This window comes from Sturnus vulgaris, chromosome 6 (assembly GCF_052056855.1).
Source record: "Sturnus vulgaris isolate bStuVul1 chromosome 6, bStuVul1.hap1, whole genome shotgun sequence".
NCBI lineage: Eukaryota > Metazoa > Chordata > Aves > Passeriformes > Sturnidae > Sturnus > Sturnus vulgaris.
Genome location: NC_142248.1, coordinates 33,423,018 through 33,439,842, shown reverse-complemented (window position 1 = coordinate 33,439,842; position 16,825 = coordinate 33,423,018). Strand labels below are relative to the sequence as shown.

Genomic DNA, 16,825 nt, shown 5'->3' with positions numbered 1-16,825 from the left:
GTGGGATTGAATCTGCCAGCCTGAGGTATCTCATTAATCATTTCCTGGTGAAAGACTGGTCATCATTGTAAGAGTGTAGACTCCTGAAATCATGTTTCAGCTGTTTGAATTTCAGACTGTGTCATCCCTCTTTGGAAGGTTTGTTCACTGTAAGAGCTGAAAGACTGATAAGCTTTCAGAAGGCTTGAGTGTGACATGTCCACCCTCCAGGGAATGGTGGGAAAAGCATCCTGGGTGTTGCTCCCCCCTCTGCCACCAACGTGCTGGGAGATCTCAACAGAGTCAACTACAATATCAGACACCCAGAGTTGTATCTGAAATAGAGATATATCTTCATCTCTGTAAACTTTGTATTTGAGACCAGTGGATGTCAAGCACTGAAGATGATGATTGATTATTATTATTACTAGGCTCAAACGTAACGGTGATTGCTGTAGAATTGATCAGCTCTGTCTGGTCCCAGGGAAGAGGAGGCTGTACCATCACACAGAGAGGACTGTGACAGGAGTGAGATGCAGCACACCATCACCATGCAGCAATTAATGAAAGGAGGCAGCCTGAGGGGCTGCACATGAACGCACACTAAATAAACAGCACTGTGGCTTGTCTTATTAGTCTTTTGCCAATGATGATACAGCTTCAGCAAAACCCTGGTAAAGGAGAGTATATCAGCAGGTAAGGGAATTAACACCCTGGAAAGGCTATCACTATCTGTGCTTACAGTGTCCATACAACTGCCACTACCACAGGACCTTAACAGGCTCACCAGAACCTGCCTTCATGGCACTTTTTGGGGCATGGATTTCATCCAAGGGTACCTGAGGCACAGTGGAAGCAAGGGCTACTTTTTAAGGGTTTTTATCTCCTAAAAATGCAGATAAATGCTGAATGAGCTCTCCAAACCATTTATGGGTCTCAGTAAGTGTCCCAAGCCATGGCCTACTCCACCTAATTTTGGAGTGGATAGATGTTTTTTATGTGCTGTTTACTAATCACTTCCTCACTGTTGATCTGAGGTGAGTGGTGGCCAGCAGGTCACAGGGGTGGATGAGGCAAGTTTCCTACTTAATGTCTTTGCTCTTTGGCAGTTGCCTGCCCATGAATTGCCCTCTGCAGCTGTACTGCCCCACAAAGGAGCCTATCTCTCCCTGAAATTCCTGGTACTGGTGATGAGCCCATCTTCTGCCCCAAAACAGCTCTGAAGCAGCCTGAAAGCAAGACAGGTTGACTGGGGGAGAAACTGTCCAGAAGATTCATTTCTTTTTACGCCTATTTTACTGCAGTGGACCTGGGAGGTGATATTGGCTATGGGACTGAGGTGGGAAAATCCATATCCTATACCTACTGAGTTCCAGTTTGGAAGCAATCATTTATTTCTTTCACTAGTTCCTACTTTTGTTTGATGTCAGATGGCTCAGGGCACAGTGCCATAAGCCTGCAGGCAGCAAAGATAGTCCTTTTCCCTGGCAGCTTGAAGAAGTTTCCATATATTTGATTCCCAGAAGCAAACTTCTTCCTGCCAGTATTGAAGTTATTCACAGAGTCACAGAATATTCAGATTGGAAAAGACCTTTGAGATCAAGTCCAACCTATGACCAAACACCACCTTGTCAACCAGACCATGGCACTAAGAGCCACATCCAGTCTTTCCTCAAACACCTCCAGGGATGGTGACTCCACCACCTCCCTGGGCAGCCCATTCCAATGCCCAATCACACTTTTTGTGAAGAGCTTCTTCCTGATGTCCAACCTAAACCTCCCCTGGTTCAGCTTAAGACTGTCCTCTTGTCCTATTGCTGGTTTCCTGAGAGAAGATAGTGACCCTCAGCTGGCAACAACTCCTCTCAGGCAGTTGTAGAGAGTAGTCAGGTCTCCCCTGAGCTTCCTTTTCTCCAGGCTAAACAACCCCAGATATCTGTATGCATGTCTGTGTGCATGTGTGTGCTTGTAAACAGAAATAAGCCCAAGTGTGCTGAAATGGCAGACTTAGCATGAAGGTCCAGTGTTTTCAGGCCTCCTTTTTTCTGGATGTTTTTTCACTTTCATCACTGTAATATGATGAGGTCACACAGTTTGGTAGGACAAGCAGATTATGTTCAGCACTGATGTTTCCCCACTGAAGAATTGCAAGTGCTCATAACATGGCTGTGCACATCACTTGCCACTGAAGAGTTAGACTGTGTGTTTGTGCAATGAAGTGGATGGTACTGTGCTGGCACATCTCTGTGTCTCTCAGTGATGCCTCTGTTCAAAAGAACTGAGAATTACTGTGTCCAGGTCAGAGCTGTGCTCTGCTGTTCTGTCACAGACTGTGGCCTTACTGCTGTGTTTCCTTGAATTGGTTGACAGAAAGGTCAGGTAATTACAGCTAGTTTTTGTAGAAGTATAGATGAAGTACTTACAAATGGGCGTGTCTATTCTATGAAAGAATTGGAGAAGAAATAGCAGCAGTGCTGACATGCAGCTATATGTTGCACGTGTTATCCCTACACCTTGCAACCATTTAGAAAGATGGAACCACTCTTCCCATCCCAGAGAAGGAGAAACAAGGCTGGAGTGGAAATTGTCCCAAAATCACCCAGCAAGCAAGGAGAAGAACTGAGCCTGGAACCCACATGCTGAGGGGAATTTGTCTTCTGCAGTGACATGCTGCCTAAGCACAGAGAGGTTAAAGCCTTTATCATGAAACTCAGAAGACTGAACTTAAGGTTGTATATCTTCATACCCAACTTAAAGCATCCTGGTTCTCAGACTGCTAAGAACCTCTGGAAACCAGATTAACTTCTAAAATAAATGCCATGGTACTAATTTAACACCAAATGCTTTGGCACTTGTAACCCGTTTCTTAGAGGCACCAGATACCCACTAATCCAATGGACATCTCTTGCATTTCAGAAAACAGGACACCAAGCCTGGCAGGGCTCCCCTGAGCGATGGCTCCCATGGAGAGGCAGCACTCAGGACTACCTGGGGATGTCCCTAGCACTGTCTTGGTGCTTGGCAGTGACCCAGGCTGAGGAGAGCAGACAATGGGGTGACGCCCATGAGGCTCTCCCAAACGCTTGTGTTGCTGCAAGGAGGAGGTTGCCTTGCAAGGCTCAGGCTTCAGTTCTCATCTGCTCGGGACAGAGAGCGACAGGGTGTGATTTAATCGGGGTTAAAACAATTGAGTCCTTTATGTTGAGAGAGAATCAGATGGTGAGTGAAAAGCAGTGTCTCATGGGGAGACTGCTGGTTAGAAAAACACGGGACAAAGTCAGATCAGAGGACAGTGGCTGATGTGAGCATGCATTGTAAAGATAAGTGCCAGAGCTTAGTATTAACATAGAAGCTAGCTATGATGTAATCTCCTTAAAAGCCTTTTTTCCACAAGGTCTATAAATGCTACTGCTTCTCCAGATCATGCTTTAAAGAACAGATTCTCCCTCTGTGCTCTCTAACCCTGCTGTCCTCCAAAAGACCTCAGCAGATGAAAGCATGTTTTGCCCCTATTTGAGAGGTACCCCAGTTCTGGTGGGTCCCATCAGCTTCACCAACAACCTGACAGGATTAAGGCAGGCAGGTCTGGTCCTCAGCCTGTCAATTACTTGGAGCACAGACTTTCCCTTCCTACTTTGTTTGACAATCCCTTGACTGCTCTGCTCTATGCATCAGCATATTTCCATATGTATGTAGAACTCTCAGCTGTTCTCTAGTTTCTCTCTGCAATTGCACAAAACCAAGACAGGTTATCTCACAGGCTTATTGTCAGCCATTCCAGGTATCCTGTGGGATCCTACCTTGTTTCTGACCGTAGGTCTTGGCTGCACTGAGCTGCTGGGCATGGTGTCACTGTGCTGGCCTGGGGCAGAAATCTGGCACCTGCCTGGGAAGTCAAAAAGGGAGTTTGCTGTTTCCACCCCTGTAATGCAGTTTTAGCCAAATCAGTGTTTGTGTTTACTCCCAAAGAAGAGGAAACATGATCCAGAGGGGAGGACTGGCCAGGAGTCAAAAGACATTTTGTTTTCCTGGCTTTCTCACTGAGGTGCAGTGACTTTGCACAAGCTGCTTCCCCACAATGTGCTTTACTTATGTCTGGCTGACCAATATTTATACCTATTATTATTATTTTATTTTGGTCCTAACAATATGTTTATTTTCTATAAGAATCACAAATCTGCCAAGGAAAAGCAGCTGCAGGACACCTACCAAGAAGGCACAGTAACATGGAGCTTTAGTGAAATCCACTGCTGAACCTAAACCTAAATGTGTGCAGGTTCAGTAATTCCTAAAGCTTAGATCTTGAGCATCACACTTAACCTCCTCCACCCAGCTGCTCTCTTCCTTACTGACTATCCACACTCAGGTTTTTTCACCTGCAGTTCCAGTTCTGTTTCTTGAAATGAGCCATGCGCTTCTCTAGTGCCTGTGACCTTCGGAAAATTCCTACAGAGCTACCACTTTCCTTCACCTCCTGCACACTCCATTCTCCAAAACTAAGCACAAAACTGAGTGTGTTTCTTGTTTCAGAAGAGAAGTGTTTTTAGAAAGGAGGAGAAAACTAAGAAGATGAGGCAACTGAGAGTGTAGCATAACAGTGTCTACAGTGTAAGAGCTGCAGGGGAGGGAATTTCTCCAGCATCATTCCCACACATGTTTTTATTATAGCAGAAGTTCCCGCTGCGTAGTGATTGCAGTATCCCCCTTAGAAGTGTAGTAGGAACATATGCATGGAGCAGCTGCACGATATAAACTTGTCTGCAACAAAGTGTGATAAACAGAAGTATCATCTGCTACAGGAATAGCTGATTGCTACCAGTGTTATTTAACCTAGCTACTCCAGGGAGGCCATAAATCAGGACAGGCTTTCTGCCGAGCACACTGCTCTTGCCTGGCTGTTTACACAACTGGCTCATGGCACTCTGGAAATGGCCCTAAGCCTACAGGCAACAGGAAGGGCAGAAATCTGTTCAGGAGTAAAAAGAACAAAACAAACATGGCATGAGGAAACCCGACAGGGCTAGACAAGCCACTTCTCCATCAATCTGGAAAATGCCAATCCTTCCTTTGGCAAGCCTGCTTTCTGCAGGCAGCTGTGGCTGCCACGTGAAGGCGAGCTCAGGGTTCCCTCTGGCCGAGCCCAGCCCCAGTGCCTGTGCATTGGGGTGCTGTGAGGATGCAGGTCATGTCTGTAGTCATGGCTTTCTGCCCCAGGAGCAGACACCAAGGTCAGCCATTTTCTGGGCAGCCTCTTCTCCCCCATCCTCCCAGGAAATTTTCCACTTAAATCCAAGAGTATGGAAGGGGACACATGCTTTGCCTGTTCTCAAAATGCCTTTTAGAATAACAGCTGAAGATCTATATTTGTATCAAGTCTAGCAGCACCACAAACTCCACTAGCAGGCTCTTTTACAGGATTTGTTTTTCCCATGCTGGCTGCCTCTGACTGTCAGCAGCCCTGGGTACACGCAGCACGTTCCTAACACATGCGTTATCCAAACACATCTGTAGCAGTCCCTACGTGATGAAATACAGCAAACAGAGGGGATGCTTCAGCTGACACTGACTCACAGATCTCTCCCTATGGCCCCAGGTTAGGTAACCAATCTTGTTCCCAGAGAGCCCACAGCCTCCAGGGCTCTGGAGATCAAGATCCTGACCTTCAGCTACATTTCCCTTCTGAGCATCACCATGCAGATGCTGGGACAAGCTTGCATCAGCCTCACAGCTGGGTGGACTTCTGCTAGTTTACATCACTTTAGACCTTGGACCTTTTTTATTAGCTGCCTAAGGCTTCATCCTATCATACAATGAAATTAATCAGCACTCACTTTAGGGTGAATCTATACTGCTGGGGGGAGTGAAGGGCCTTATGCAAAAGTAGATAAGAGGCCTCAGGCCCAGGACTGAAATCAGCTTTCTCAAAAAAGATATGAGCATGTGATAGAGGCTCTCCTTGTTTCTTATGTTTTACACATTGCAATGCCTAGAGTAAATGTCTGAGCCTTAGTGTTTGTGCAACTTCCTCTGTAGGGTTCTTCCTCACAGAACCCAAATTCATATTAATCAGGGGATTCATTGAACTCCTCTATTCCACAGGAACTTGGAGGAGATACCTTGATGTGAAGAGACCCAAACTATAATACATTCAAAATCCTTCTCCACATTTAACTTGGAGTTCAGATTGGACACTGGAGTGTCTTGGAAGTTTTTTCATATACCTTGACATTTGAAATCACATTTAAACTTCTCTATGTTTTCTGGGCTTGTCTCTGCATCCCAGTGTAATATAATGGCTGCAGGAACTAGTGTCTTCTCTGTCTTGCAAATGGAGATGTTGAATATCATGAATATCAAAATAATAAATAAGAGTGAAGATGAGACTAGGACCCAAAGTCTGTTTTAGCCAGCAGATTAACAGGTCTCTAGAATATGTGACATACATAGAGATTGCTGAAAACACACTGCCTGCATCTTCAGTTCCTTTTAATTTCCAACCAAGACTGATAAAACACTTGGGGCCGTTGGAATATGAGCCTGCCTTCAAAATAAAATCCTATCCTGCTTCCTAGCATGCTAATTAAAAGTGCATGGCTGATTCAGGCAGCCCCACAATAGCAAGAGAAATGCTGCAGGCATAGAGATGGCAGGGTTTAGCCTGTTGTGAGTATACAATATTAAAAACAGGCAGATGTCTCATAAGGATGATTACGACAGCACTCTTGACCTTTCTGCAAGAACAGGAATAAAAGCAAAAGAGAAACAATAATCAGTTTTGATTTATCTTGAAAGTGCTCTTCCTTTTTTAGGCATGAAGTTGCTGTTGTAGAGAGGTGATGGGGATCGCTGTCACCCTTCCACATCGTATCAGTGGACACTCACCAGCTGCTTGGGTCTCAGTCTGTGTGCGAATTGACAGAGCCCACTGGAGACACCTCCCCTGGCATTACATGTGGGAGCACGGGTCACTGCCTCCCTTAGCTATTTTCCAGCTCAGCCCCGTGTTTGGTTTTGTTTTGTTCGGGTTTTTTTTTTGCTTTGTTTTGCTTTATTCTGTTTTGTTTTTCTTTGCGGGGCTGGCTGCTGTGGGATCAGCAGTGGGGAGGGATGCCCTGCTGCAGCTCCCTGCCTCAGCATCACTGCCAAGAGCTGCTCAGGGGCACCAGCTCGGCATGGCCCCCTCAGAGAGCACTTTCTGTCTCCTGACAGACCTGGCTGTGGTACTTGTTAATGTCCCAGCACCCCCATGCAAAGAGCAATTAGCCTAAAACCCATATGGTGAGGAAAAGTAATAACGCTAATCAAAATAAATTATGTGAGCACAAGATTTTGAAATTATGAACTTTTTAAACTATAGCCATGACTACTAAAGATAACCTGATGGTGTATCCAAGGATTCCAAGTCCTGTTTCTAGATTCTGTCCCAGGTAGTGCATGTATCGCTTTTACAACATACACAAAACTATTTAATGCTTACCCAGAAGATTAAAACAGCTTTTTCACAGTTTTTTGTTGGAAGCTCAGAGCAATCTTAAGAATGACCACTGAGATCTGATTTTAAAAAATCAGAGAACTTCCTGGGAATTTTATGGAAACATTCTTTCCAGTGATAGAACCGCTATTTTTGTGCCAAGACGTTGAGGGAAACCCTCAATAGCTGTGCTAATCTTTTCTGGTATGCACATTTCTGGCTAAAGCCAGCTGTGTACAGATAATTTCTAACATTAGAGTCAGAGCTGTGTCTTTATGCTGAGCCTTCAAAACAAACTTAGTCAAAAAAAGCAGGTGTAAGATTTTTGTGTTGCTGAACAGTTTGTTCTGAAAGCAGTTTTTCATTAATTTGTTTTGAATAGATTGGATCCTTTTACCCACTGCAGGCCTGAAATGGGCTTATTTGCTCATTGCATTTATTTAGGCCTGTTGGGAATAGGAGAAGGTGATGGCCCTCTGAAAGTAAACCTAACCAACATTTGTGCTTCATAAATTTCAAGGCCAAGAGATAAAAGGCATTGTACTCATGTGGACTTTCCAGAGCCAGAGCATTTTCTTTATTTATTCAATTCTTACTCTGAGTCCAATCTCTTTAGCTGAATTTAGACCTCTTAAAGTAAAAATAAAAAGTCTACCTTTAAGTTTTTTGTTTAAATACTCAACCAGAAATTATAGACTATGGTAATGACTAATTATCCTTAATGATTATAATTACCCTATTTCTAATCTAAGTATGTTTGTCTCCAATTGTAGTTGAGTACATTCCCAAGTCATTTATAAGCTGTATCAGTACTCATCACCCTATTTTGGAGGGGAAGAGGGAGGTCACTGTTAAAACCACATTCTTCCAGCAGTGACTTTCCATTTATAGTTAGATTTTGAGGCATACTGGTTCTCTGGCTTTTAACTCAGTTTATGTGTGCCACACTTACTCTGTGTGTAGCTTTATAGTTTCGTAACCCCAGAATCACGTGGAATTAAGCTGGATGTCATATCCCTGTGCAAAGTTATCACACTAACACTAGTACGTCTATGTATCAACTAGTAATCTCCTCAGAAAATATCTAGTTTGACAAGATGTCTTCATAAATCTATGCTGTTTAGCATCAATTATTTATTTTAATATTTTATTAATTGAATGAGATCTTCATTATTTTTTCAGAATTTCTGTCAGGATGTCAGGCTGTGATTACTTAGCTCAACTTGCTTATCATCTTTAAAATGTCATCACTTTTCTACCACTTTCCAGTCAGCAGTATGTTCAATGTGCAGAACGATACTCCAAGGTTTAGCCAAAAAAGCAAATTTTCCATGAGTTGTTTAGTACTGTGAAAACAATTTTCTCCATTCAGCTGATTTTGAGAGCAGTGAAGAACAGCCAGGAATGAGTCAAACCAAGAAGCAATGATGCTCTGAGCAGCTGAAGCTGCTCACATGATAGGTGATGGGGGCTGAGGTAGCAGCCCTGTGGCCAGGCTGGCCAGCCCTCAGCTCTCAGTAGCCCAGTGTGGATGACAAAGGGACTTCAGGCACCAGGGGTGTCCTCCACTCCCCAGATACACAGCAGTATGTGGCTTGTTGTTTCTTTACTCAAGGGAAAGGGCACAATTTGATTCTGAAATATACAGCTTTTGGGGTTTTATTATGTGTTTGAAAGAGGTGATAACAAGGAGAATTGCTTTCCTGCACTTCATCAAAGGTGAAGACAATGAAACAACTGGGCACTGGCATTGTTACAGGTAGTGTGGGACATCCTGTGCTCAGGGTGTTTTGTAATGATTTCGGTGTCTCCTTAGAGGGGCGTTTGGGACCCACATCTTTGCTCTTCCAGGGAGTGCCTGTGACATGCACTGCTGTTCCATGCAAAGTGGCACAGTTACCAGAGGGTGCTGCAGGTGCCCTCACCCAGGGTAATTTCTCATCACCAAGAGCTCATTGACACCTGTGTGCCCAGCCCTTCTCAGGTGTGACCCAGGTGTGGGTGATAAGCTGGGATCTGGAGTCAAGCACAGGATGCAGAGCCTCCCCAGCCCTAGGCTGTCTTAGGGAACTGGGACATTGACACCTCCCTAGCATCAGGAGCTCAGTGTAGGACTCTCTAGGAGGCTCCTCTCTGAAGATGTGGGTCTTTCCAGGCCCCTTGCTGGCTCTTTGGGAAGTTCCCCTCTCAGCTGACATTTCTAGCTGCACACAGAGGAGTTATCCATTCAGGCCAGGCTCAGCCTTGCCATCCTCAACAGGGGATTAAATGCAGTTCTGCTCTTGCTCAGAGGATAATTGTGAGGAGAAATGCATTAAGGATATAGAAATACCAGGGTGTGAGGGCTATGTAAGCACATACTGAGAAAGGCAGAAAAGCACATGTAACCGCAAGCTTATTAAAATAGGAGTGGACATTTCAAAGGAAAACAAGATTAGCATGGCATTAATAAGGAGTAGAAATAGAAAATAATTTTTAAATCTTTATGAAACCACGAGCCACTAAGAAACAGGCTTTGGTGATTCCTTGTGCTTCTTTTTGAGTGCCCAGTCTGGGCCAATGGGGAAAGAAACTGAGCCAAGTGGATTACGAGTCACTTCCACATTAGCAATTCTTATTTTCCTGTCATTAATGTCTGCATCTAGGAGTAATTTACTATTCAGTCCCACATGTATCTGTTTATTCTCCATGTAAAACTACTGTGATAAGGCATCAAGGAGCACATGGTGTACAGACATGTGACAAGCCTGGCTTTATACCCTGTCCCTGCCATTTGTCAGTCTCATTTACTGTGCTGAGGAGCAGCCCAGTCTCGCCACTGTCTTGCTGTATGACTAGGTGGGTTGATCCTGCCTTTGAGCAGGAACAAGGGCTAGAGAAGGATAGCCCCACTTCTCCCATCTTCTGTGATCATCAAATTCTACATAGCACCTGCTGACCTTTGTTTTTCCTTTTACTTCACTGCTCCTTTTTGTGTTTTTCAGGACAGCACCGGGAGGGTAGAGTTGACTGACATTCCTGCACGTTCATGCAAACATTTTGTCTTCTTTGAAATGCATTCTGTTCTGGAATCTTACAATATTGCAAACTTTCACAGAATATTAAAATCTTTTGCTTTATCTAAACACAATAAATGGTTCCATCACCCACTGAAAATGGACTTCTGCAGCTGACATAGGAATAAAGAGAAATTCAGTTGCTGGGGCAGTCTAGGAGTTAACATAGTCATAGAGGAAGCTGGGAACCACTAGTTGTCAAGCTGTTGGATTTATTATTATAATTGCTTCTTAGAGTTCTTCACCTAGTATTTTCCTAAGGTGCTGTTGCAGATTCCTTGGGGTGAATGTTGCCAACTCCTCTATATATCTTGAAACTGGAAAAAATAAATTTTCTCAGTAATTGTGTAGCTGAGCATTAATCTAAGGGTATGTGTATGTCTTTTCCTAATCGAACACAGGAGACAGAGGAGATGTCAGATCACAAAAAATGATACTGGACAAATAACATATTTTAACTTGTGCAGCTATTTGTGATGTGTATAACTGGACATTCAGAATATCAAATTAAACAATGACACTCTTAAAAGAGCCTTTTGCTATATTCATTCTCTCACCTACTTAGCTGAGAATGTATATATAGACAATCCCATCAACTGATTATTACATGTCACTTAAAGTGACCAAAATTCTCATGGAATTTATCTGGTTGCACAGGCTGTGTTAAGGCTCTCTCTTCCCTCTGCAATACACTGGTACTGCTTATGGCATTGGCTGTTATTCAGCATCCTTCAGGAAATGTGTCCCCTCAAAGCATGGGAAAAGGAACATAGCCCTGAAGGAAAATATTTTAACTAAATGTCACCAGATACAAAATATTTCTTGCTATGAGTAGTACTTAAATAGACAATTCTATCCCTAAATGTAATAAGAAAAATGAAATAATAATAGTTTATATTTCCACAAGTTAACTTTTCTTAATGTTGACATATCTTGACTATTTGGCTTAGAATTCAAAGGTAGTATAATGGAAAATAAGCTTGTCAACTATAATACTCTGAAAGCAATTAATAAATGTAATAGAACTCATATTCTTTTAAAATAAATCCCTCTTCCTCACTCCAAGGTTACAGTAATATCAGCTACAGGTAGGCACTGCTTTGGCTCCCAACAAACCTCCCCTAATGGGGTTTGAAAACGTGCTCTTATCAGCATAATATCCCTCTCTAAAATTAAATCTGATGGAGCTGGAGAGGCAGAGGAAGAAGATGTTTCCCACGGGTAGCAGAGCTGAGCCTTTCTCCTTCGTGCTGAGTGCCATGTTGTAGATAAGACTGACCCAGAGAACTTGGTCATCTTGGGATGACAAGAAATGTTTTGTACCAATAAGAGAAATTGATTGCTTGGGGAAAAGAAAGAAATGAGTCCTAAACATGAAATAACATCTTTGCATGTATCTGTGATCCTGGTGTAGCACTACTGCATGAGTGACTGAAGCATATCTGATAATACCCTGTTCATTTGGGAGAATTAATGTGTTTTTCCACTCTCTTTTTACAGCTCCCAAGTCTACCTTTTGTCCCACTGAAGAGACCTGGTGGCCAGGCCTGGTTATTATCATTGCAGTATGCTGCGCCACACTAGTGTTCCTCTTTGTAGTTGTCATCATTTGCTACAAAGCCATAAAAAGGTAAGGCTCCAGATGCTTTTCCTGTGCTTAGGGCAGTGTAGCCATGTACCAAAGCATGCTCAAAGCAGTCATGGGCATGAAGAAGAGAAAAACTAGAAACAGGATAGAGCTACATTGTTCAGATTAATAAGAACTTGCCCTAAGTCAAATTGCTGCAGGTTGCTGGTGAATGTGGAGAGGTTTGGCTTGGCCAACTGTAGAGGTAAAAGCACTGGACTACTTGTATTTGAACACTGCTTCTGGTAGTGTTCAAAATTTACCTGTAGGATGTGAGATTCGTGGCCCAGGTCCTTTACTAATTCTAGCATTTCAAATTAATGCAAACTCTTATAACTCGAAGTCCATGGTAATACGTGTAGTTTTTCATTTGGAGAACGTACTTCTAATTTATTCTTGCTTCAAAATTATAACCTACAGATAAAATTCAAAATCTTTCTCTTTTAATGTAGAAGCCTCTGTGAAGCCTGTGTACAATAGTATGTAGTAGCCCTTTCACCTCACTGTCATTGCAATAGCTGCACTTGCCTCGGCCTCAGGAAGTTAGGAAGCATTGATTTCAGTTACACAGAAAAATATGAGTGAAAACAATTTCTTCACTTAAATAAAATTATATCTTTCTGATGGAAAAGGTCAAAACATTTAACATTTCCATTTTAAGGTTTCAAATGCAAGTCTAAAGGGTTGATTTAGAAGAGGAGGTAGTTTGTGGGAATTGTAGGCCACGTGGATGAAGGTTCATTTCTCCTCCATTGTTTTTAGTATGGCTCTGAGAACACCCACAGTTGAATATTTGTGGTGTCAATATTTTATACTGTGAGGGTCTTGGCTGGGAGCTATTAGTATATCCAGGTGACCCAGCCTGCAGTAGAGAATGCAGGATTCCCATCCACAGCTCTCATGAGACACTGCAGTGACATCTGAATCTCATCTTGGATTAAATGACAGTTTTTTTCAACTTCATGATTTCTGAGTGATAATATTTTGGAGTGAGGGAAAAAGGAAAATGAATGAAAATATTTTTCATGAAAAATGTTATGTGCATGCAATGTGATTGCAAGAATTTTGTTGAGTCTCAGTGGGGATACCACAATAGTGGAGCACTGTTGAAAAATTTATGCAGGATTTGAAAGAGCATCAAAAAGGGAGAATTCCAGCAAGAAGAGAAAGTCTCTAGTTTAGTTCTTACTAAATTTACAGAAGTGTTTTTCCTATTCTAGTTTAGCTAAAGTGAATGTTTATTATTTTGGGGGAGCTGGAAAGCTTTCACTCTAGCAACTTCTCTTTGAAAAATTATCTTTGGAGGATTGAGATTGGCATCTAATTGAATCGGTAGCACAGTGCAAAGCCTCACACTTGTAGTTGCTGTTCTACCATTGCTGCTCATTTGTATTTGTCTGTCTACTGCCAAATTGTGAATGATTTGTGTGAAGGCTGAAAAATATTTGTATGAGAGCAGTAACTCTCCAGGGCAACTTGTGCCTCACTGGGAATTGCTTTTCAAATCTGCTGTGATGCTGGTAGATGGGAGCAATAGATGGGAGGAACAGAAATTAAATTTAAAGAGAAAAATTCAGAGCTGCCTTGCAAAGGTTTGGGGAATTCACATACAGTCTCATGCTTCATTTCAGTGCAAAATAATTCTGATACTTGATGAAGACACCCATTATTTGGCAACAGCATGAATATCAACCCATAAGTCAGCTGCTTGAACAGGCATTAGGCTCAGAGAGGAGAGAAAATTCCTCTTAGATCTTCTTATTTTTGACATTCACACTGCTGACAAATGCTAAGCTGAAAACTGCTCAGATGTGGAATGGACAGCTATGAAAGAAAATCGTATTAATTATAATTTTAAAGGGTAACTAGAGCATTTCTTTTCATCAATGAGTCCTTCCTAAAACAGTTCTGCTGAAAGAATGCCCTGAAGGGCCTGGCAGCATTCCCCAGTAGTTCATGTTTCTTGATCCACTGTAGAAGATATCTGTCAATAAATGCTGGGAAATAAGATCAGACGCTTCACAAGAAAAGCATCTCTGGCTTCAGCACAGTATTACCACATACTGTGGAGCTGAATTGGCTTTAGCTAATGTGAGAAATCCTTCACTCTTTTTTGCTGGAAGGTAGAAGTGACTAGAGAAAGAATAAGGGGATTAATCTAGGTGATGCTGAAGCCGAGAGTTCCTCCAGTGTGTTCCCAGCTTTGGGCTCCATAATTATGCTCTGCCCTGTCCTTTTTCATACCCTCATCCCACCAGCTCTCCTCTGCACTCCTCTTTCTGGGCCCTCCTTCCTGCACATCTCGTGGAACTGGGACTTCTGTCACTGCAGCATCTCTGACAAATCTCTCTTCTACCTCCACTGAAGAGATGCTAAGGAGTGAAGTAGCAGCAGCCATCCAGTTGTAGGGTGTAACAAGGGTTAAATGCTTTAGTAGGAAAGGGCAGGCAGGGATTTATTTGCATTGAGTCTGGATCTGTTCTATTAATCCCTCACTTTCATAAGAATCAAATTTGGAGTAAAAAGAGAAAGAAAAATCCTATTGTGCTTAATTGAAATCTCATTTACTGGTTTCAAAGGGCCAGACCCAGTCAAACTCTCTTATGTCTGCTTTTCTGTAGCAGGAAGAGAGGTAGTGACCTCGAGGTATCATAACTCAACTGTGTTTTTATTCCATCTGTATATAAGCTGTGTCTTCTGGGGTAGTTTGTTTTCCCTTGTAAAAGCTAAAACTTCAGTGTATCACCCATTTTAGTCACTAAGGTGATTTGTAATAAAATACAACCTAGTGGATTGGTGCTTCTTTGTATATAATAACTACCAGAACCAAGCAAGTACGCTACTGCCTCCATCCCTGCATCTCCCCTGGAAATACTCAGGTTCTTCCAATATGAAATGGTCATAAGAAATGCTGAAATCCAACCCAGTGAATGGATTTGACCACCCTGGTCCATGAGGGAACTTTCACCACGTTGCATCCATCAACGTTAATACTAAGATGGGTTGAACTTTTGGGAATATACATACAGAGCTCTTCAAAAGAGCTTCAAGTAACTTCTAAATTTCCTCTGTGTGTTGCTGGTGACTGCAGCATTGGACACTACACGACTGGCACACCAGCTACAGCTGTGTGCTGCTGCATAGCTCAAGCACCAAAGGAGACCATATGTGATACTGTGTTGTGCTCCAGCATGATGAAAGCAGCCTCAGTTTGGAGAAACAGCTCTTTTCTATGTCTTGGTGTTAGAGGGGGATTTCCATGTTTTTTTTAAAAAATGTAGATTTTCTTGTAAGAATCTTCTCCATAGCACATCAGGAAAAAATTAGTGATATTGACATTTGTAGACATTTGTAGATTTCTAGGACAGGCTTAATCACTGGCTGGGGCTCAGCCTCAGTGTAAGCAGTGGGACTTTTCCATACATTTCATGGCTAAAAAAGTGATCTCACAACCAGTGATTTCTGTTGCACATAGAAAGAGCAGATGAATAACTGCTTCAAAATCTAGAATACTTCCAAGTAATTCTCTACCATGTCTTTGTCTGTAAAAACCTGCCATTCTCAATCTTTCCCCAAAAGACTGTAATCAAGAAGTAAAAACAGAAGGTCTAAAGACAATTCATAAACTAGCACAGGGTTGAGGAAACCAGATCATTTCAGTATTATGTGATTTTTGAGAAAGTGCACTGTGAATTCCAGCAGCTCTAACAAACCTTCATCTGGTGTAAATCAGTGCAGATTCAAAAAAAAATCAGTGGAATTCAATTAATTTTAATCAGCTCTGGAGGTGACTGTCTCTTAAGCTTTTTTTAACATCTGCAAGTACCTGAATAATAGTAAGACACTAAGACTAGAGGGAAGTGGGAAGTAAACACAGTAAAGAGGATTAACAAGAGTTGTTTGGTAAATAAGCAACTGAGATGGGGGAGAGCGGGACATGCAGTGTGTAATCCTATTTCTGCAGCTTACTGGTGTGTCAGTGTCTGTGAGGAGAGTAAGATATTTACATAAAAGGGAAAAATAAATCCTTGGCTCCCTGTATAAAATTAAGATAACAGAGCCATCTTTCAAACCTCGAAGGGGAAAGCAAAGCTGAGCATCCTGGTCTTTATGACAAGTGATGCGCCAGCTATTCAGCCTGGCAGGGACTGTTTCAGATGGTTTTCAAACATGTGAGAAATGTATGCACCGTATCTCTGGAGCATCCCTGCAGTCTGAGGTGACCCATGGGCAGGTTGCTGTGCCTGGTTGATGTGGCTCCTTGGTTCTGCTGGATTTCAGGTAGGATGGATCTGTCTGTTCTCAGATGTACTGCAGGGTTTTCTGCCAAAGAGCCCTCCTGCTAAATCAGCAGGGAAACTGGGCTGATGATAGCCAAGTTCTACATGATATACCTTTTATTCACTGTTCCAACTTTGTGAAGTCACTGTTTTATATATGTGTCTCATAGCCTGAGAGAAAGGTACCATAAATGCCTACATAGGCACTTCCCTAAATAGGTGCTGAGTTCACCTTCAAATAATAATTAAATGGAAGAAAATATTGTACTGAAATAAAATGACAGGTCATATTTATACTGTCTTAAAATTCATTGCTCAGGTATTTTTAGGGTGCTTAGCATTCATGTATGATTTATGGCCCCTGTATACTGCAAAATCTAGTTTCAGAAGTGGGAGCAAGGTTCTGAAATTT

The 16,825-nt window shown here is 42.4% G+C and overlaps 1 protein-coding gene across 2 annotated transcripts in view; it reads left to right on the top strand.

Annotated features, from left to right (window-relative positions):
• The window catches only part of PRIMA1 (proline rich membrane anchor 1), a 49,525-nt gene that overhangs the window by 16,333 nt on the left and 16,367 nt on the right, over positions 1-16,825 (top strand). For both annotated transcript variants that reach the window (XM_014884505.2, XM_014884506.2), the window contains exon 3: positions 12,007-12,136. In XM_014884505.2, the coding sequence (XP_014739991.1) occupies positions 12,007-12,136 (130 nt within the window). The remainder of the gene's footprint in view (positions 1-12,006; positions 12,137-16,825) is intronic.